The sequence below is a fragment of the Neovison vison genome, chromosome 2 (assembly GCF_020171115.1).
Source record: "Neovison vison isolate M4711 chromosome 2, ASM_NN_V1, whole genome shotgun sequence".
NCBI classification, from domain to species: Eukaryota; Metazoa; Chordata; class Mammalia; order Carnivora; family Mustelidae; genus Neogale; species Neogale vison.
Genome location: NC_058092.1, coordinates 43,123,146 through 43,144,998, shown reverse-complemented (window position 1 = coordinate 43,144,998; position 21,853 = coordinate 43,123,146). Strand labels below are relative to the sequence as shown.

At 56.7% G+C, this 21,853-nt stretch overlaps 1 protein-coding gene across 6 annotated transcripts in view; it reads left to right on the top strand.

The window, feature by feature from the left end:
• Positions 1 to 21,853, top strand: part of LRP8 (LDL receptor related protein 8) — a 78,356-nt gene that overhangs the window by 31,685 nt on the left and 24,818 nt on the right. For 2 of the 6 annotated variants that reach the window (XM_044238270.1, XM_044238267.1), the window contains exons 3-9: positions 4,145 to 4,267; positions 11,600 to 11,728; positions 14,784 to 15,167; positions 16,092 to 16,214; positions 17,026 to 17,148; positions 20,308 to 20,427; positions 20,508 to 20,633. In XM_044238270.1, the coding sequence (XP_044094205.1) occupies positions 4,145 to 4,267; positions 11,600 to 11,728; positions 14,784 to 15,167; positions 16,092 to 16,214; positions 17,026 to 17,148; positions 20,308 to 20,427; positions 20,508 to 20,633 (1,128 nt within the window). Of the gene's footprint in view, positions 1 to 4,144; positions 4,268 to 11,599; positions 11,729 to 14,783; positions 15,168 to 16,091; positions 16,215 to 17,025; positions 17,149 to 19,051; positions 19,091 to 20,307; positions 20,428 to 20,507; positions 20,634 to 21,853 lie in introns of all 6 variants that reach the window. The other 4 variants (XM_044238273.1, XM_044238272.1, XM_044238268.1 and 1 more) reach the window with 3 other exon arrangements.

The following is a 21,853-nucleotide window of genomic DNA, read 5'->3' as shown; positions in this document are numbered from 1 at the left end:
GGTGGGATGGGGAAACAGCAGCGTGAAAGATGCATATTGTCTCAGGAAGGGGGCCTCTGGGGTGGAGAAGCTGGGAGGTGCTGAGGAATCATAATAATTTCACAAGATCATAGACTCTGAGTGTTGAGTGGGACGTAAGATTCAATGGGCACCACACCTCCATCTCCCGAGGAGGAGGTAGGTCCTATGTGACGGGTGGGCCCAAGGTCACACGCACAGCGGCTAGGGCTGCTGACTTCCCATGCCACAAACTTGCACCTTCATGCTTTCCAGTTTATAAAGCCCTGACACCATCCTTAGCCCATGTGCTGCCCACAACCTTGTGTGTTTGGCAAAGCAGCGATATGACCTCTGAAGGTAGGTAAAGAAAGTGAGGCTCAGAGAAGTTGTGTAACTTGCAAAAGGTCATACAGCCCATATATAGCAGAGCAGAGTTTGCCCACAAGTGTTGGAGGCTTTCCTCTGCCTGTGTTCTTGTTATAAGCGGCAACAGCTACCTCCTCTGTTCCGGACTTCCCATTCTCCCCAACTCTGCCCTGGGGTTGGGCTCCTCCCCACCACCCTCTGGAATCCCAAATCCTCTGTGATGGCCCATCATGTTGCAGATCCTGGATGACTATGCCCAGCTCTTGGGCTATGGGGTCCAGGGGCTCACAGAGGTGGGCATTGTCCAAGGGGCAGATGGGCATGGAAGGAGATAAATCCCTGGAAACGGAGGCCATTCCTTAGCCCAGCTAGGGAAATGCCCTGGGAGTTAGAGCCAAGGCCAGGAATGGGGTCTGGCTTGGCTGGCTCTGATGGGGTTGAAAGACTGCTTGGCTCTCTGCCTTGGTGGACTCATACACTGACCAACCCAACACGGGGGTGCCCACTGGGATCCCTTGGGAGAGCCCTTTTGCCTTTTGACCTTGTGTCGGCACTGCACGAGAAAGCCAGCATCACCACTTGACCAGAGAGGGAAGGAACTTGCCCGAAGTCACCCAGAGAGGAGGCGACGGTGCCAGGATTCAGTCTCACCTCCTCCAGATCTTTCCATGGGGTTACACTCTCAGACATGGCCCGTTAAGGTGATTGAATCTGGTGCCCAACCTGAAAGTGAGCATGCTGCCTCAGTTTCCCCAGAGTGATCCAAGTGACAGGCCCGTGTTTATTCTAGCACGCAGTCCGGGTACATTCCAGGGGAATACTTGACGTGATCCTTCTGAACAATGTGGCTGATCTGCCCCATTTCCTGGTCCCGTGACCCTGGGGACCCGCGAGGTGTTTCGCTGGTCACAAACTGCATTTACTTTTCTGGGGTCCTCTTAGCCTGACAATATGGAAGTGGCTGAGGGCCTCCGTGGAAAGAACCCAAACTTTAGCAGCTGCCACATGGAATTAAAATCCTACTTCTGCTGCCTACCACCCCCAGATTCCTCTTCTGTAATAAGATGGGCTTCACAGCACTGCCAGGATGGATGTGAGGAGTCACTGGAATATCGGGTTTTCACCTGGCCAGAGCCAGGGTGGAACATGTCCAAACCCGGTCATGACCATGAACAGACGTCTCCTCCAGAACACTGCCATGGGACATCCATCCCTGAGGCTGCCACTTCCTGAGCCTGGGTGGCCTCGAGGCTGCCCTTCAAGACCGTAGTGGTGCTTTTGGTTGCCCCGGCCTCCTTGCCTGGTGCGAGCAGGGCTTGACACGCTGCGGGAGGCCAAGCTCACTCCCAGGCTCCCAGAATGCCAGGGAGGAAGGGCTCTTTCAATAGTGTCTGGCTGGCCAAGACTAGTGACAGAGCCCCCTGATCACCTTCTTCATCAAGCTGGCCTGACTCTTTGTGGTTCTTTCTGTTCTTCACTCGCCGCAAGTCCCTGAGGGGCAGGTTGGGTGGATCTCTTCCGTGTGCTCCGTGCAGAGCCCGGCACAGATGCAGGCTCATTGAATTTTTCTCTTCTTCTGTGTCTGAGGCTGCTGAGTGTACTATTTGGGGAGCCTTGGTGGGGTGGCAGGGGATCTGACTGTGAAGTCAATTCGTTGACCTGCTCCCACCCACGTGTGACCTTGGGCACGTACTTAACACTTCTGGGCTGGAATTTCCTCGTTTGTCAAGTTGGGACACGCATGGCCCTTTGTCGTGGGGTTTTCTGGTAAAATGCCTAGCATGGAAACTGGCACACAGAGTGTGCTTGGAGGAAGTTAGAATATGGTAAAGAAGACATTGGGATATATACTTCCTCTTTTCTGTGGACACAGAGCTTCTCGTGGAAGGAATGCTCTGGTCCTTGTGTCAGAAGATGCCCCAGGTGCTGTGGTTTGTAACTGTGCTTAATTTCAGAGGATTATAGGTGGTAATTTACCAAAAGGTGCTATTGGTACCTGTTACCCACACCAGCTGCTCATGCTGAACTCAGGGAGGGCTGCTGGGGGGCCTGGGTTGGGAGGCAGGAGAAGTGGTTCTGATCTCCGCCTTGCTGTGTTTCCCTGGGCTAACCCCTTGCCTTCTCTGGGCCTCAGAACCCCCTCCCCCCCACCAACTGTGTAGCTAGATGGATTCCTCTCATTTCTTCTAGCCCTGCATAGACAGAGGTATTCTTCTAAAGAAAACGTGAAGAGAACTCATCTTAGAATTCAGATGTCCTGCAAGGATTCCACTGAAAGGCAAAAATAGATTGATTGGATTCAGGAGACCCAGAGTCTGTCCCCATATCCCAACCAGGCTGTTCAAGCCAGAGAGAGTAGTCACATGGCCCCAGAGGCAGCCTGAGGGCCCATGGGAGGAGTTACATAATCCAAGGCTTCCCTGGGAGAAGATGAGCCCAGCCCTAGAGGTGTGGGAGCAGAGGCTGGCCAGCCACACCCCCAGTCCAGTGTCCCCACGGAGATCCACCCTGAGTTGAGCCTGTGCTGAATCTGACAGTGTTCCTACCTCAGAAAAGCCTCCGGCCAGTGGTGGGACTGGGAGAAAAGCAAACCATGTCGCCTGTGCTTTATCACCCCCAGTTTTGTTACCAGCTGTGAGATCTCCGTCTGCTACATAGGTCCCGGGTGAGGGCACAGAACACCTGTGCTAAGGTGTTTGCTTCTGGCTAAGGCTCAGACCATCCAAACAGCAGTAGCTATTGCTGACTGCATCTTCATCTTCCTCCTGGGTGCCAGGACCTCTGTCCATGTTCTTCATACATTGTAACTTGTTACTCCCCCTCAGAGCCCTTGTTTTCTTCTTCCCATTATATAGATAAGAAAACAGAGGATTGGTGGTTAAGTAGCACCCACAAGGGCCTCTCAGACCGAGAGAGGCAGAGCTGGGATTCAGAGCCCCCCACCCTCCGAGGAGCCTCCCTTCCAGGCTGTAAGTGCTTCGAGAGCACTTTCTCTCCAGAGACTGACTGGGTGTCTCACCCAGCAGACGCTCTTTTCATCACTCCCAACAGAATTTACCTCATTAATCTTGTCTCCGAGCGCCGCCTGGGTGGCTCAGTGGGTTGAGCCGCTGCCTTCGGCTCGGGTCATGATCCCAGGGTCCTGGGATCGAGTCCCGCATCGGGATCTCTGCTCAGCGGGGAGCCTGCTTCCTCCTCTCTCTCTCTGCCTGCCTCTCTGCCTACTTGTGATCTCTCTCTGTCAAATAAATAAATAAATTCTTTAAAAAAAAAAAATCTTGTCTCCGAGTAATCGTTGGCTTTTAGGATTCGTTAGCAACAGCTCCCTGGTGCTTCCAGAAAGGCCTGGTGTTGGGGAGCTGGACAGGCCAGTAAAGGGACTGAGAACTGGCCAAAGGGGCTATAGTAACTGCCGTAGGTGATCAGGGAAGGCTTCCCCGGGGGTGGTGGCTGTGGAACTGGGCTTTGGGGGAAGAGGAATAAGACAGAAGAATAGGCATTCCCTTGGAGCATGGATCCTGGTACCCTCGTTGGACCTGAGCTCCTGAACTTGGAGGCAGGGTCAGGAATCACCTGTCTCCAACAGTGCTCAGCAGAGGAAGGAATAAGCACATCTCTCCTGTCCTCTCCCTCTGTTGCCCGGTGGGGGTAGTGGGTGGTCCCACAGTCCTGCTTTCCGACAGTGCTCATCCTGGTCGCCCCAGTGCCACCTGACCGTAGCCTAGAAAAGCCGACTTGGCCCGCCAGGCCCCCTCATGCTCTTCTCCTTGCCCCACAGCCAAGAAGACTTGTGCAGACAGCGACTTCACCTGTGGCAACGGCCACTGCATCCCAGAGCGGTGGAAGTGTGACGGCGAGGAGGAGTGTCCTGATGGCTCTGATGAGTCCGAGACCACATGCAGTGAGTCTGAAGCTAGGGCCAGGCCGGGATGGGGCTGGTTCAGCTTCTTCATCAGATCCTTCTTTGGAGGTTGGGAAGCCCGGGGGGTTGTCAGACACAGTTCCAGACCCACCTTGGGCCACACTGTCAGGAGCTCCCAGGGCACTGCCAGGCATATCCAGTCCTGGTTTCTGCTGACTTCCTCACAGGCCTCCTGCAGCTCGGGCCCTGCTCCTGGAGCACCAGGAGCTAGAAACAGCCCTTCTGCCCAGAAGCAGCCAGAGCGTATCCTCTGGGTCTCCCTGTGGCCTCCCAAACTATTTTTCTGGAGGACTCTGATCATAATTCTAGCAGTACTGCTAACAGTGGGTGCCTGTTAAGTATTTACTCTGGGCCAGACAGAGTGCTAGGCTCTCTGCACGCACTAATTCATCTTCCTACAGCAGCCTCATGAGGCAGGTCCTGTCACTTCCTAAATTTTGCAAAGCAGGACATTGAGGCTCAGAGAGACGGAGTGACTTGCCCAAGACCACCAAGCCAGGACTCTGAGGCCCCAGGTCTTTCCCCTGCCCTGAGCCAGCTAAGCCCAGGAGCCCCGGCATCCCTGGCAGGCTGGATGACAGCAGAGGCAGCCAGGGGTGAGGCCCAGGGCCCGAGCCAGAGCCCCAGGCCCGCCTCCTACACTCTGGGCTTTGTCTCTCCTTGATTTCTTTTCCAGGCCCTAATCCTCAAAGCAAACTTACACCCAGCGGGTCATTCCGTGACATTTGTTAAATTAAAAAGGAGATGAGAAAGGGGCGGGGAAGGCCCCAGCAGGTCCCGAGGCAGAGCCTCAGCTGAGTGAGACCGAGAGGGCTGCTGAGGACCCACAAGTCACAATTACCATCCTCCTCGTCCTTCTCGTTAGGGGTCACACTCAGCCCACAGGCAGAGGCGGGGACAATGGAGGCCCATAGTCCATCTAGGGCTGTGGCTGGTGATAACTGGGTTTCTTCGTCTCCTAGCAACAGAGCCACCAGTCTCCCCGTGAAAGAGAGAAAGGGGGAAAGAAAGGGAGAGCAGGAGCGACCCCGGCCCCAGACAGGAGGCCCCCTTGTCTCCTTGCACAGCTGCCTCTGCCCGCCCTGGCCAGGCCACAGGCCCTGTCCTTTTCTTAGCCACAGGCAGCCAACCTGTCCCGGGGGCGGTCCAGAGCTTTGTCCTGAGCTGCAGAAGGCATGAAGCCCAGCCACGCCCACTGGGATTCTCATCCTCAGGGCCAGTTTGGATCTCTGTTTATCAAGAAGGAAACTGAGGCCAGGATGGATTTGGCCACTTGCCCAAGGCTGCCCAGCTAAGGAGGGGCAGAGCTGTGGACAGCCAGGAGTGGGTGTTTGGGGAGGGGGCTGTAGCCATAGGGAGCTGAGCAGGGAGACCTGCAATCAGCCAGCTGGGCTGTCCCAACCCCACTCTAGCCGTTCCTCTGGACACTGGGGGCAGCAGGGGAACAAGGGGAGCCTCAGCAGTTATTACTGGGGTATGTCCTACTGCCTGAGAGCTGGGCTCCCCCTTCTCCCTGTATCTCTGTCTCTGTGTTGATGTCCCTTTTCATCTTCCTGGCTCCAACTCCAGGGCCCTGCCCACCCTGCTCTCTTGGACGGCCACCCCCTGTCTGTGCCCCTGCCCAGCCTCCCTCTTACCATCCCTCTTCTCCATGCCATGCCCCATATTTCCCTCTGTCTTTCTCCCTCTCGTTTTTCCTAGCAGTTGCTGCCTTCCCATCCCCTAGCGGGGCAGGGCCCTCCAGCCTCACCCCTCCTACCTCACAGGACTGCTTTGCACCCACTGTAAGGCACTGTTATTTGACATTTGAGTAACTGGAGAAGTCAAGGGCCTTGCTTACAAGACACACAGGTTGTTTGTGACTGATCGGCATTCTGTGATAAAAGGCAGGCTCATCAGGCTCTCCCTGAGGCTTGACAGAATGCCCTTGGGAACAGGAGTTAAGATGGCACCCTGGGAGTCAGAAAACCCAGCCCTGCCCTGGGCTCTCCCAGTGAGTTTGCTGTGAGATCCTGCACACTCTCCTGTCTGTCTCTGGACCCCAGTTTCTAACATTTCAGAGTTCCTGTACACTTAGGACCTTCTTTCTTCCAGCTAGGACCTAAGGCCCAGGATTCCACTTTTTGTGCAAAGTTACACTGCTCAGAGGTGGGCAAGGCCTGTTGGGGGGCAGGGGACTGCCTGGAGGAGGTGGGTCAGAATGGGACCTTAAGGGTCTGGCAAAATTTGGGGCAGCAGGACCTGGCAACAGGCCTGCTCACTGCTTCCCCACCAAATGGGAAGCTGGTAGCCAACCCACTGCCCATTTAACTAGTGTTGCCATAGCAACCCCCATAGTCTACCAGGTTCACCTGTATAGCCTACCAGGTTCCTAGGTCGTCAACCAGCTCAAAGATTACAGGAAATAGTAAAGTGTAGTGGGTTTGGTGGGTATGTGATCTGTTTGGGTCCAGATCCCATGAGACCTCAGGCAGTTTGCCCAGTCTCCCTGAGCCTCCATTTGCTCATCTGTAAAACGGAGTGATGGCACCTGCCTTGCAGGGGTTACGGGGATGAAATGGAAAAAATGTGGCAGATTGTCAGGGCACAAGTAACTGGCAGTGTTACTCTCATTGCTGTATTTTGATTCCAGGCCCTCTCTTCCACATACAGCAATTTAAAATTTTAGAATAACGGAGGGGGTCTGCATGGAGAGGGCAAGGGGTCTGGGAGGATGTTCCCATTTTTGTGCTCCCCACTGTGTCGTCTGCCCCTAGCTAGCTGGGGTTTCTCCAGGCTCAGTTTCCTTCTGGTTCTGGGATTTGTGTCTGTCAGATACAGCCAGGAGTCATAGTAGGAAAGCCTGGGACATTTGCCTAATGAAAGTGGCATTTCAGGTCTAATTATAGCTTCCTTGATTGGGGATGGCTTCTGACCCACCTTCAGGCATCCGATGGGAGGGGTACGGCGTAGGGGAGGGGAGGTTGGTTCAAGGTGAGTGAGTGGCAACTTTGGGCACTGTTTATTGGCAATGGGAATTTATTCATCATCTCTGAGCCTTTCCACTGGAAAGGGGACCTTACTGATGAACCAAGTGGAGGTCCAGAGGTTTTCTGAGGCCCAGAGGCAAGTTAGAGGCTTACCAGCTAGGAGTACTTTGCCCGAGCCCACAGGAAGGAGCTGTGTGTGACTGCACACTCCTTCACTACCCGCATCATGAGGCGGCCCCATGCCATGCTTCCTGGACAGCAGCCGGACACTGGGATCCCCACCGCCTGGCTCCCTGGTCCTCCTGGAGCTGGCCGTCCCCATCTGGAGGTCGTCTGCACTTCAGCCTCGCATGTCCCGTCCCTGCAGACGAGCCCGCTCCCTAAGCAGCCGGCAGACACTTCAATTCTTTTACTCGACAGACATTTCTCTTTTTATTAATTTGTGAACACATAAATTAGAGAACGCCGGTGGACTGGATTTCTGGGGCAGGATTCTCCGGGAACGGGTAATGCCTCCAGCCACTATGGCATGCCGTTCCAGGCCCCGCCGACTGACCCTGGAGGATTCCTGGAGTCTGAGAGACTGCAGGGTTCTTCACGCCTGCCTCTCAGAACCTCGGGGACACTTGGCAGCAGGCCAGGGCATTCCTCGGGGTGTCTGTCTCGGAGAAAGGCTCCATGGCGGGGGGGGGGGGCTGTGAACTGTGGTCACATGCATCCCCGAGGCCAAGGCCAGGCCCCTTCCAGCCCCTTGCGTTTTCATTTCATGAGATGAAACAGGGGCAACTGGTTTCTGAGTTTGTTCCAGGCCCCGTGTGTTGAGATTTCCATATCTCCTCATTTAAACCTCCTAGTGGAGGTTCTGGAGGCTCTGTAGCCCCATTCTCAGAGGGAGCCTTGGTGCAGAGAGGTTAAGTGACTGGCCGAGGAACCTGCGTGCTAGTGGATGGGCGCAGGCCCGGGTGTGCCCAACTCCAGAACTCACTAATGCTCTTTCTCCTGCATCACGCTGCTTGAGGGGACTTCGGCTTCAGTTGTCCTGAATGTGGACATTAGGCAGCCGTGTTGCAGACCCTACTTGAGTAGAGGCCCAGTGAGCCTCCTTCCTCTGGTGACCCCTCTCCAGCCCAGAGGTCCTGGGAGCACCAACAGGGCCTGCTTTTCTCATGGGCAGTGGTTACATGGGGTAAGTTAAGCAGTGCGTTTAGACATCAGAGATCTAGGCTGGAAGTCCAACTTGGCCTCTCTCCACAGGACTTTCAGCAAACACCTTACCCTCTCTGGGCTTGGCTGGCCTCATCTGTAAAATGGAGGTAGTCTTGGCTCTCTCCTCCCTCATGGGGAGACACAGCATATCAGCACTTAACCCAGGCCAGCTTTCCAGAGGTAGGCAGTGAGAAGGCCTGACCCCACAGCCTGCAGAGTGAGGTTCCCATCCTAGCTTCAGGGAAGAGCGTGTGACAACAGAGACGGTCAGGTTCTAGGAGAGAGAGGAGGTTCGAACACTGGGGATCCAGTAGCTTGGGCGGTCCCTTCCCCTCTTTGGGCCTCTGTCTCCTATCACTTTAGTGGGGACTCCTCAACGTGACCTCTGTGTCCTGGCCTTCCAGGACGGTGCCTTGGCTCTGTGAGGGTAGGAGGGGCTGCTGTCAGGCATTGCGGAATCCTCCAGAGCCTGTAATTAGAGCTGTCTATTTAAGGACACAGCAAATGTCTTATTAATTATAAAGAAAGGAAGCAGACGGATTGTTTAATCATTGTCCTTGCTGAAAGGTTATGCAATTAACTATATAAATATTCATTAAAAGTTCAAGCGGCTGCCTGCTGCACTGGGGTCCGCAGAAGTAGGCCCCAAGAAGTGGGGAGGATGGTCAAGGGCCTTTTCGGTCACCTGGGCATTTGGGTGTAGAGTTTGGGGCTGGTTTAGGCTACTCCTCTACCCACAGGAGCATGCCGGTTTTCATGAAAGAGCACCACCGTCAGAGGAACCTGGACTCTGTCTTTCACCTGCTGTGCATCTTTGGACCAGTTCCTTGGTCTCTCTGAGCCTGTTTCCTCCTCTGTCAAATGGAGTGCTTACCTGAAGGGCACCCCTGGAGTTGGCACACATAGCCTGAAGGGTCTGCTCACCTGGGAGGTGGTGGGCCGCATGGGAAATGGAGTCGCCTGACACAGCGTGGGTGCTCAGCAAACATGGCTTCTTTCCAACTCCGCTGCGAAGATCTGTTTCCTGCAGCCTGGCTCAGGGGGAGATGGTCACCTTGTCCTTCTGTCTCATTGCTCTCTCAGGAGTTTGCAGGCATGCAGGAAGCCTCTTTTGCTTATATGGGAATGAATTTAAAGGAGACAAAATATTCTGTTATCTTTTAGACTTGCAGAATGTTAACCCAGTGATTCTCAGAGGGGGTGCATGGGAATCTCCCAGGGGCAGAGGGGAGTTACTGAAATGCAGATTCCTGGGCTCTACCCTCAAAGTCTGGACTCTGTCTGCTATTAGCTGGGCCCAGGAACCTGCACTTCCGGCAGCCCCCATGGCCGACCCTGCAGTCAGGAGTCTGGGCAACACTGGCCGACTTCAGCTCCCTCCTGTGCTTCCGGGGGTCCTGTGGTGTGCGGGTGATGGAGGGGCTCTGGAAGGGCCCCATCTCCCAGCTGCCAGACCTCCTTTACCACCCTGCACTATGGCCCCAAGGCAGCGTTTGTAAAAGATCTTTGTGTGTCTGCGCTCTCTAGGGCCCTACACACCAGTTATTTGTGAAGGGGAATTTCTAGAAAATGAATCCCATGAATCCTGTATTCTTGGCGGATTGCCTCATATTTCACAAAATGTATTCCTAGGGAGAAGTCTGGGGTCCCAGGTACGCCTCTCCCTTCGCATAGTAGTGTCTGAGGGCCCTGCCTCCAATGCCTGCCCCCCTCCCCCGACTTAGCCTTTTCTCTATCTCTGATGCCCTGTCATTCCAGCTGTGAAGTCAGAAAAGGGGAAACTGGTCCGAGTTGAGGGGGAGACACGAGTAACCCCCCCCCCACAAGCAGGTGCAACAGACTTATGCCAAGTGTGAGGCGTCAGACACAGCTGACTTAGAACCCTCACTCAGTCTTAGCAGCTGTGTGACTAGACCCCAGTGCTTACCACAAGGGCTTGTACACGGCCGCACTCGGCAGAAACTCACTGAGTGGACAAACAAGTCTTCGTCTGTTCATTTGGGGAATTACAGTGGCTAACCCTTAGTGAGCCCTGGGCTGGGCATTCTAAGTGCCTTACAGACATTCACTTGGGACTCCTAACAATCCCACGTGCTAGGGAATAGTATCATTGCCACTCTGCTGGCACCGAGGTGAGGGCTGTTGACTGAGGTCACATAGCCAGTGAGTGACCTGATTGATGCCCAGGAAGCCAGGTTCCAGAGCACCTGCCCTCTCGACCTCCAGGATGGAGGCCTCGACATTATCCTCATCCTGCCAGGGGCTGTTGTGCGGATTAAGTAAGTGAGCCTCTCGCTCCGGGCCTGGCAGCTCCGGGCGACGACAGAGTTCACCTGTTCCCTGGCAGGTAGCAGGGAGCCAGCTGCAGAGGTCTACACCGCGCTTTCCACAACTGGGTCTGTCACGTGGGTCATCCTGGGACTCTCAGGATGAGAGCCATCCCCAGCCCTGATCAGGGTTCTCATTCTTTCTTCCAAATTGAGAATCAGCCCTGGGGCTCCAGGCCCCTGATTGAGTCAGCCTCTGATTGCTGCTGGAGTAATTATAGCTGTGTGGTCCCGCTGGGCCCTGCCGCACGCACAGCCCTGCTCTCCACAGCCGGCACTATTGCTGGGGGAGGGGGAGGGGGACGGGGCATACCGAGGCTGCTCTTGGGGCCTTGGCAAGGCCTCCAAATCCACAGGTTCAGATCACTGAGGCACTGATGTGGAAGCCGAACTGAGGCCCAACTGGGGCATGTTCCACTCCGAGGCACATGGCAGGAAAATGGCAGAGAAGCATGCGGGGCATGGCAGTTTCATGTTGCTGGAGCTCAAAGGGGATGTTTGGAGGATGGGAGGTGGGGCCGGTAAGGCAGGCAGGAGTGGCTGGATCGAGGAGGGACTTGCCTGCCAGGGGCCAGGGGCCTGTACAAGGATGTTAGACAGGGAGTGGTGGGATCCGATGTAGGATTCCAAGGGCCTTAGGGCTAGATAGTAGCTGCTTCTCAGATGAAGAAACTGGGACCCGGAACAGGGAGGCCTGACGGATTCCCAGGGCCTCGGGCCAGGCGGCTTGAGGCAGGCAGGAGGACTGGTTGGCGCAATGCCCCGTGTCCCTGCTTGGTTAAGCCATGTGCGTGTGTCTGTCTCCACAGCCAAGCAGGTGTGTCCTGCAGAGAAGCTGAGCTGTGGACCCGCCAGCCACAAGTGTGTGCCCGCCTCGTGGCGCTGCGATGGGGAGAAGGACTGTGAAAGCGGAGCAGACGAGGCCGGCTGTGCCACCTGTGAGTCGGGTTAGGTCCCAGGGCCTGCAAGGTGGCTGGGCAGCCTCGGGGAGCAGCAGCCACTTTGGGGAGGGGCCTTCTCTCGGGGCTTGGTGGGTGGACAGCAAAGAGTAATGATCAGGACACTAGTAATGGCCAGGCGCTCTAGAAAGACGTTTCCTGCTTTCATCCTCACAACCACCGCACGAGCAGCCATTGTCATCCCCATTTTATGGGTGAGGAAACTGAGGCTCAGACAAGCGAGGAAAAGCACCCAAGGCTGAGTGGTGGAACTGAGATTCAAATCCGGCTATGGACAGCCAAGCCCAGGAGTATTTTTACCATATCTGACATCTGCTCATCCATTCCATCCGTCTCCACCGACCTCTGAGCCAAGGCAGGGGGCAAGGGCTCAGGCATGGGGGGTACTGGTGGGGCTGGGGGTGGGGGAGGGGCAGACTCCTGAAGTGTGAAGGACGTCTGATTCTGAAATCTCAGACTCCAGCACGAATGTCATAGGGCGGGAAGACATCCCCAGCAGCCACAGTAGGAACAGATGGAAGTGGTCACCGGGGCAGTTCCACATCACTGAGCTTCAAACACAGGATTATCTCCTTCCCAAGGAGCAGGCCAGCGGGTCCTGGGCCAGTGGGGCTATGCTTGTTTCAATTGGATGGACACCTACTGTGTGCCAGGCCTGGAGCCAGGCTCTGGAAGGGATGATGAGGTGAATCTTACACGCTTCTTCCTTCGGGAGCCCATTATTAATAGGGGAGACAGACTGGCTGCCGATAACTAAGCTGCAAGGCTGGGCTGAGATGTGGGTGGTTTGGGGTATGATAGGGGCTTTTGCCAGGAACTCAACCACTGCTGCCTCACACCCTCCTCCCTCTCCCAGCCTCTATATTTACATCCTACCCATCCTCCCTGGCCCAGGGGAAATGCCATCTCTCTGGAGGCTTCTGAGTCACACAGCACTCTAGATTCCAAGTCTGGAGTTCTGACGTGTCTGAAGCAGGAAGCATCTGGGTATGGGGGAGATCCTGGCTTCGGCCAGCAGCGCCAAAGCCCTAGCGATGGCACTGGCTTGTCTCCTCAGCTGTGATAATTTTGCGGGGCTTCGCTGGCCAATGAGAATCCTCTTCCCTCCTTACCCCCTCTCCCCATAATCAGATGTTTCCTCATTTCTAAGGGCCATCAGCCGCTATTGCAGGGGCAGGAGTATCTCTAACTAGGCCATGTAGTGGCAGGCATGGTCCTTGTTAATTACGGGTGATGGGAGGGTGGTTCGAAGGCCCTACTGGACACCTCTGCTACAGATCCCAACCACCCAGGCAGAGGAGAAAGAATTCTTCCTTCTTTCCCTGACCCAGAGCTGCTTCCATTTCTGAGAGCTGGGAGTGGACTCTCTAGACGCAGGTCTGAGAATAGGACTCTTGAAACCATTGTTAACTTTCAGACCTCAGGGAGAGCTCAGTATAAGGAAGCGACTTAGTGAGCCCTTCCCCCCAGACACATGCAAGCCGAGTCTGGCAGGGAAGAGGGGAGCTAATCTGGGCATCTGCGTAATCTTGGGGGCAGACACCACAAGGCAGTGTGTGCTTTCCCCACCAGTGCCCCAACATCCCAAAAGCCCAGAAGGGGGGAAAATGCAGCTGTCAGAAACTTGATAGAGCTGTCAGCAACACATGACGAGCTGCGTACATTGGGAAGCTGAAGACATCATTCTATTTTATGTCCAATAACAATGAAAAATGACATATTTCTATCAGCAAATAAAATCAGACTCTTGGCGCCCCCACGTGGAAAGATCCGGTGCTGCCGCCACAGGGGCCCTACCCAAGGCTGCAGCCCCTTTCCCAACCACACCCCCCATCCCCCAGCCACAGCCTCTGTGTGCGGAACCAAGCAGAGAGATGAGGAGGTCACTGCTCTGAAAATGGCCTACCCTCCAGGAAAGGAGGAGCAAACCAGAAAGCTGAGAGTGGTCAGAATAGGAGGGAAGAGCCCCAAATCAGGGTTCTGGTTATGTGTGACCCTGGACAAATTGCTCCTCTCTGGGCCTCAGTTTTCCCATCTATAAACTAGCAGTTAGGCTGGTGGTCTCCAAAGCCCTCTCAGCCTCTGAGCTGGGCAGCTCACTAGAGAGAGGAAGCCCAGGGCCCCAGGCAGGGCCAGCAACCTGTGTCCTTACCTATTGCCCATCCCTACTTACTCCTCAACATCCCGCCTGTCTGGCATCCATCTACTTCACACCCGCCCCCCACAGGGAGCTCTGTGCCAGGCCCTCCAGACCAAGTGGGATCAGTCTCGGAGCCGGTCCCCGTGCAGTAGTCATGAGGGAGACAACGATGTGAACCCAGATGTTTGAACGTGCTGTGAAGGGCACGCAGAACAGAGGTAGAGGGAGGCTTGCCAAGTAGGAGAGCATAAGTGTGTTATGAAAGAGGGGGGCTTTGGGCCCCTGGAGGATGAGAACTGGTCACTGTGAAATACGGAGACAGTGCTGGACAGGAGGAGAGCACCCAGCAGAGGGGAGAGCTTGGGCGAAGGCCTGGAGGTGAAGAGGTGGGCCAGGGGTCTAGTATGGCAGACACCAGGGCACCAGGAGCTCGGGTGGAGCAGTGGCTCTGTGCTAGTGGCTTGGATGCCAGGCCAGGGGACTGAGCCTGGCTGGTGCGGGCACATGGGGATAGGGACGCGGCTGAGTCATGACATCAGGAAGCAGCTCCAGATCTTGTTCCTTGGGATGGGTCAGGGTCACGTTCGGTATTTTTCCTGGGAACATCACAAGGCCCTTGGAGACGGGCAGCACTCCGCGGCAGGAGCACTCCCAGTCCCACCGCAATGTAGGCGGCAGGGGGACGGGAATTCTCGCTCCCAGTGAGGCTGCGAGGCTCGGGGAGGGTGGGGGCAGGCGCGGTGCCCTGAGTCCCCCTGCATGGCCCCGGATCGGAAGCCCCCTGTGCTGTCGGGCGCCCCTGCCCCCACAGGACGCCCACGGCGGGTGGGCAAGGGTCAGCCCCCCCCCCCGCAGCAGCAGCAGCAGGGCCGACCGGCTCTCTGTCCCGCGCAGTGTGCGCCCCGCACGAGTTCCAGTGCAGCAACCGCACCTGCTTGGCCGCCGTGTTCGTGTGCGACGGCGACGACGACTGCGGCGACGGCAGCGACGAGCGCGGCTGCGCCGACCCGGCCTGCGGGCCCCGCGAGTTCCGCTGCAGCGGCGGCAGCGGCGCCTGCATCCCCGAGCGCTGGGTCTGCGACCGCCAGTTCGACTGCGAGGACCGCTCGGATGAGGCGGCCGAGCTGTGCGGCCGCGCGGGCCCCGGGGCCACCGCCGCGCCCGCCGCCTGCGCCGCGGCCGCCCAGTTCGCCTGCCGCAGCGGCGAATGCGTGCACCTGGGTTGGCGCTGCGACGGCGACCGCGACTGCAAGGACAAGTCGGACGAGGCCGACTGCCGTAAGCCTCCGCCCCCCACCCCCGTACCGCGTGGCCCCGCTGCTCTCCCCGGGCCGGCCTGAGGCGCCGGCTGCCAGGACCCCCCTGTCCTGCCCGCCGGGGTTACCTGGGTTACAGTGGGGCGCGGACTTGAGGAAGGTGGGGTCCCTAGGTTGGAGGCCCCCAGGCTCCTAAATTGCCCAGCTCAGGTCTGACCCCAGAGGCCCAGGGTCTTCCCTGGTCCTGCTTTCCTTGTCTTGCCTCCCGCCCCCTGCCCTTCCCCATTTCAGGCATTCACCCACTGGCTCCAGTGCCCCAGACCTTGGTACTTTCAGGAGCTGCCCCTGCCGGGCCTGCTTGTCCTTCAAGGCCTCAACCCTCCCAGCTGGGCAGGGTGCCCCCAACCCCTATACGGAGCCGCTCTCTCCTACAGCGCAGACTACACTGTAATGTCACCCGTTCATTCCTCAGTCTCCCTCCTGCCCCTTGAGCTCCTAGAGGATGGGGAGCTTCCCAGTAGTCTCTGGGTTCCCCATGTCCCACCTAGTCCCTGTCATGCAGAGGGTGCTCAGGAAGGGTTTGGGGAAGGGATGAAGTCATAAAGACATGAGCACCGACGCTGAAAAGAAGGCGGCGGTGTGCTGTGGGTGGGTGGCCCTGGGGAGAGGCGGTGGATGGGAAAACAGCAGACCTGAGTTTCAGTCCTGGCTCTGTCAGCCAGAGTGCTGTGTGATCCTGGGTGAGGCCTTCCCCCTCTCTGAGCTTCAGTCTCCCCATCTGTATACTGCAAGTGCCTTGGCCAGGTGTCCTCTGAGGACTTCCAAGTTCAGCTCCTAGTTCTGTTCTTGCCGAGCGCAGATATGGGCTGGGGCTGGGGTCTGTGGGAGGAGGGCTGTTCCAATACCGCATTGGCCCTGACCCTCCTGCTTTGCCTTCTCCTGGCAGCCCTGGGGACCTGTCGTGGGGACGAGTTTCAGTGTGGGGAAGGGACTTGTGTCCCTACAATCAAGCGCTGCAATCAGGAACAGGACTGTCCAGACGGGAGTGATGAAGCCGGCTGCCTGCAGGGTGCGTGAGGTTGGAGGCAAAGGGGTGACCCCCTCCCTGACGAAGAGCCCTGAACTCTCCCAACTCCAGAGAGAGCAGAATTCAGAGAGGTCTCCCCTTGGTGCCTGAGATGTGTGTACCCCCAAAGCATCACTTGCCACTAAATTACCCAGATTTACTCCCTGCAGGTCCTGCTGGCCCCAGAACAGGATTTTAAAGGACTTTGCAAAAGCTCCAAGAGGCCTGGGGGGGTGGGGCATGAGAAGGCACTGCAGGAAGTCCACCTGCACCATTTGTCCACGCCCAAGCCTCCACGTGGCTTTCTTCTAGCGTAAGCGTAACCTCTGTCCCCAGGGAGCTCCCTTCATTCTCAGATGACTCTCTGGTCATCACTCCCCACCTGTAGGAACCAGGACCCTGACCACAGGTCATCTGGGAAAATGGATAAAGGGTTGGGCAGTGAAGCGGCCTCCCCTATACAGGGCCTCTAGGACACAGGTCCCCCTCAGATGGTCAGTCCAGTCCCCAGGGTCTCTCTAGGGTTTCTACTTTCCTCTCAGGGCCCAGAACTGCCAGATCAGGCACAGCGCCCCACCCCCCACCAGCCTTGCCCAGCTAAATGATACGTGGGCATCCTGACTTTATTCCTGGGGTTCTGCCCTTCTGAGAGCAGAACTCCCACCAGCCCTGTATCCCAGTCTATCCTGGGTCCTTTAGAGACCTGTGGGGACTGGGGCTGGAGCTCAGCTCACCTCCCACGGACCTAGACCAGCCTAGCCCTCCCTGCCCAAGGTCTCACAGGCCCTGTCCACTCTCTTGTCCGGCCCGACAGAATCAACATGTGAGGGCCCCCGCAGATTTCAGTGTAAGAGTGGCGAGTGCGTGGACGGCGGGAAAGTGTGTGACGCTCAGAGAGACTGCCGGGACTGGTCGGATGAACCTCTGAAAGAGTGTGGTACAGTACCTGTCTCCTTCTGCCTGCTGGACTCCGCCCCACCACGCCCCCTCCTGGCATCCAGGCCAAGGCCCATACCTGCCCCTCTGCACACGTTCTGCTCTGACCCTCTCTCTCTGGACTTGTGCGCTGTCCTCTGGCGGGACTCTGCCTTGGAGCCTCATTCTGCATCTCTACAAATCAAGCCGTCTTTCCTTTCCAACCCAGATGCTCAGTTATGCTTCCTCTCACAAACTCGGCCTCTCCTCCTCTCTCCTTCCCCATTGAGACCTTTGCTAACCTAGCCAGGATCCTGGCCTCTGAGGCCTTCTAGTCTCTGCAGGAATCCAGGAAGAGAGGGAGAGGTAGGGGACAGCAGACAGTAGCCAACGGAGGTACATGGCTCGGGCCAGGCCTGAGTGAGGGTAAGGGAGTCCCAGCAGCAGAAGGTGACAGGAAGGCGACACCATCCTGAGCCCCAAGGAGCTTGGCCTTTCTGAGAGAGAAGACTTACAGGCTGGGCATGAGTAAAGGGCGGGATGAGGCAGCTGTCCTAGAGCTAGAGCTGGGTTCCAGGCTGAAAAGAACAGGAGAGTCTGGGCTGTAGGTGAGGTGAGCAGCCCACAGAATATGCTAGAAACCCACTGTGGGCTCCAGGAAGGTTCATGTCTGAGCTCAGAGCTTTGGGCCCAGAATTCCTGGGAGGACGGAGCCTATATCCAACCCTACCTTTCTGGCAGACCGGGCTGCCAGTCTAAAGATTCTGGGGAGTTTCATTCTCTAGAACTCTCCAGGAACAGCGTGTTTCCACCCCTGTTGGAGATTTAAAAATTGGTTTTGGAAGGCAGCGTGGTCGGTTGCAGGTCACTTAGCCTGCACCGAAGCTGGCGGGAACGCGCTCATCTTGGGCCCTCCTGCTCCCTCAGACGCCCTGCCAGGAAAAGTCCCAGAGGAAGGAACGTGAGCAAAAGATAATTGGGAAGTGGGAACAACGGAGCCCAGCCTCCACCACCACCAACCCCCTCACCCCTCACAGATCTGGAGTTAGCCAGGGGCTGCTCACCTACTAAATCTCTTTCTGGTCTTTTGCACGACACATCTAAGAGAAGTATGTACGCATGTATTTGTGTCTCTGTGTGCTGGAGAGCCCAGTGTCTGTGTCCACGGCTCCTCCTTGGAGTAAGGCAAGGGGACTGCATCTTGTGTCTCTGTGCGTCCCTGCATCCGTGGGAATTTGTCTGTGGCGTCTGTGCGCCCGCCAGTGTGTGGGAGCATGTACGCAGGGACACGCATGGGGACAGTGACTCTGCCCCTCCCTTCCATGGCAGCCTCTGAACCACCCCCACCTCCCCTGCAGGCACCCAGCAGAATCGCCTCCAGGCTAGATAGCACTGGGAAGGCCCAGGGAAGCCCCTCCAGGCGCTGCTTTGGCACTGGCCTTCCAGTGCACGGTCAGCGAAGACCCACTACTCATTCTCTCACCCCGAAGGGACTCTGTGCTTTCCTCTGTCAGAGAAACCTGAGCCACTTCGAGCTCTCCCTCCTCTCTTTTCAGAGCCATCCTACACATGCTAGTCTGTGAAGGGTTTGGTAAATACAGCTGTGGAGTTGCTGCTACCTACAGAGGGAGGGGGGCAGTGAACAGAAGGAGGGGGCAGCGAGTGGGTGCGTGAATGAGGCAGTGAGCGAGCGATGAGCAGACGGATGGACGGCACTGAGGGAATAATACAGTGTGGGAGAGGTCAGGGGAGGCGTGGAGTGACCGAAGATTCCCGGAGGTGGTGCCCCACAGAGTGCCCCTCAAAGCCGCCGTGGCTCAGCCCACCCCAGGGGACTGGGCCTTTTCCCAGGGCTGGACCCGGCTGAGTACCCCCAACCCCCCAGAACTTCCAATCATGGGGTTGCTGTGATCTTGTTCTTTCAGTGCTACCAACATCCCGGGGAAACAGGAGGCGGCCCAGGGGTAAAGGGGAGTCATCCGTCCGCATGGCTTGGGCTGGAGGTGGGCACCCGCCGCTGTGCATGGCCTGGGGCGGGCCACTCAGACCAGCTGCGTGCATGGCCACAACTGGCTTGGCTCAGCTGTGCTTGGCTTGGCTGCAGTGGCGGTGCATGATCCTGGGGGGTAGAAGGGTGGCAGGGCACCTTCTCTTGGCCTGCAGAATTAACCTGTGATCCCAAAGCTCAGAAGATGCTGTGAGGACATGGTGAGCTTTGGTGCCGGCCTCCCTAACCTCTCCTAGGACTCTGCCAGAAGGGGCGAGGAAGCGGAGGGTGGGGAGACCCGATGAGCTTCTGGCTTCCTTCAGCCCCTGCAGCAATGGGACCAGACCTGTGATTGAGTATAGAAAGAGGGATAGGGGCTGAGAGGGGAGAAGGTGGAAATAATCCATCATATTTCACGGTAGGAGAGAACTGCCAGAGCGGCAGCTCTGTGTAGAAAGAACCTGGGGTCTTAGATAACCACAAGCTCGGTGGGGTCACTCTCTGTTGTTTAGACTCCCTCTGGGCGGCAGTGAACTAGCCCTGGGCCCTGTCCAGGACGGGACATGGACAGATGGGATGTGTCTGGAGGAAGGCACTTGGATAGCAGGGCGTCAGAAATCAGCGCTTCAAGGAGACTCAGAGGGAACCATCAGACTCTGGCCAGCCCCAGCCAGTAGAGCTGGAGTGGGAGCAAAAGCTTCAGGAAGGCCAGTCCAGTGAGGAAGGCTGCCCTGGGAGGGAAGGGGCTCCTTGAGGCTGGAGATGTTTAAGCAAGGGCATTTCAGAAGGGGTTCTCGAGGTATCCTGAGGGTGAGGGGTGGTCCCTGCACAATGAGGTCACGAGGAAGGAGGAGCTGTGAGACTTGTGTTTGTGAAAGGAGAGACCTCAGGCGGCCTAACTGCCTCTGGCCTCCGGATACACAGAGCCCTGGCCTGGGAGGCAAAGGACCTGAGTTCCACTCTGTCCCTGTCTTTGGGTCCAGCCTGGAGCAAGGACCTGTCCCTCTCTCTGAGCCTCCTCTGCACAGTCACCTGGTTAACAAGGCTGCGGCTCAGTGCAGCTGGAGAGCATCCTGGCCCCACGGGGGTCCTGCCGCCCGGTGTCTCTGCTTCAGCTCTAGGCCCTACCCCTATCCTGCCCCCATCCCCCCAGCCAGGACTCCTGAACCCCCAGGAGCCTGTGTCCTTCCCCAGGGCTGAATGAGTGTCTGCACAACAATGGTGGCTGCTCCCACATCTGCACGGACCTCAAGATTGGTTTTGAGTGCACGTGCCCAGCAGGCTACCAACTCCTGGACCAGAAGACCTGTGGCGGTGAGACCCTCCCCACCCCGCCCCTCCCCCAGACAGAGGCAGAGCACCCTGTAGGTTCTGACCTGTGCTCATCCCGGCAGACATCGACGAGTGTGAGGACCCTGATGCCTGCAGCCAGATCTGTGTCAATTACAAGGGCTACTTCAAGTGCGAGTGCCATCCCGGCTACGAGATGGACACACTGACCAAGAACTGCAAGGCTGTCGGTATGGGCACCCCAAGGTGGGGGGCACAGGGACAGCTCCATGGGGTTGCAGAGAGCCAGCTGCCGCCACCTCTGTGAGGAGCAGATGGTTATGCAGGTACACACACACACACACACACACACACACACACGGAGCAGGGGGCACATGCGTTGCTTGGATTATAAGTGTACCTGGCACACAGACGCCTGCACAGACCCTGCCCAGAGCCACTCAGTATATCACAGACACGGCACTCACAGTCACCCTATGTATGGACACATGCTGGACTGTGCAGACCACACATACAGCACAGGCATTCCCCAGAGAGGGCATAACATGCACGGACCCACACATCGTTCTAGGCACTGGGGATTCGGCAGTAAGCAAAGCAGACACAGATCCTTGCGTGTTCTTTGGGACTTACATCCTGGTGCATGGGACAGACAAGAAATCTGATTTTAAAAAAAAGAAATCTGATAAATAAGTGAACTAGCATGGCAGATGGTGGTCATGGTTAAGGAGGAATACAACCCAGGGAAGGGGAGAGGGAAGTCCAGAAGGGTAGGGAGGAGTACAGTTTCAGACAGAGTGGTCAGGGAATGACCTCTGTGAGAAGGTAACATTTGAGTCAAGACCGGGAGGTGGTGAAGGAAGGAGGCATGCAGCTATCAGTAGGAACCACATTTCAGGCCAAAGGAACAGCAAGTGCAAAGGCCCTAAAGCAGGAGCGTGCGGGGTGTGTTCCGATGACAGCGTGGAAGCCGGCGTGGCTGGAGTAAAGAGCACAGGAGATGAAGTCATCGAGGGGACTCTGGGCAGATCACAGAGTCTTCTAGACCATCCTAAGGGCTGTCACCCCACGTCAGGGGGAAGCCTTGGAGGGCTTTGAGTAGAGGAGGGATGTGCTGTGCCTTTCATTTCCAAAGGCTTCCTCTGGCTGCCATGCTGGGAGGAGACTGTAGGGGACAGGGAAGAAGCAGGGAAACCATTTAAGAGGTTTTGGTGTCACGCAGAAGAGGTGATGGTGGCTGGGACCATCGTGCTGCAGTGTGGATGATACAAAGCAGGCAGACTGGACATACTTTGCAGGTTAAGACTTATTTTGAAGCAACAGGATTCACATACCCATTGAATGCAGGATGTGAGAGTTAAAAAAAGAGAGTCGAAGATGACGGCAAGGTTTTTGGCCAAACACCTGGGAAAACAGGATTGCTATCTATGGAGCTGGGAAAGATGGTGCA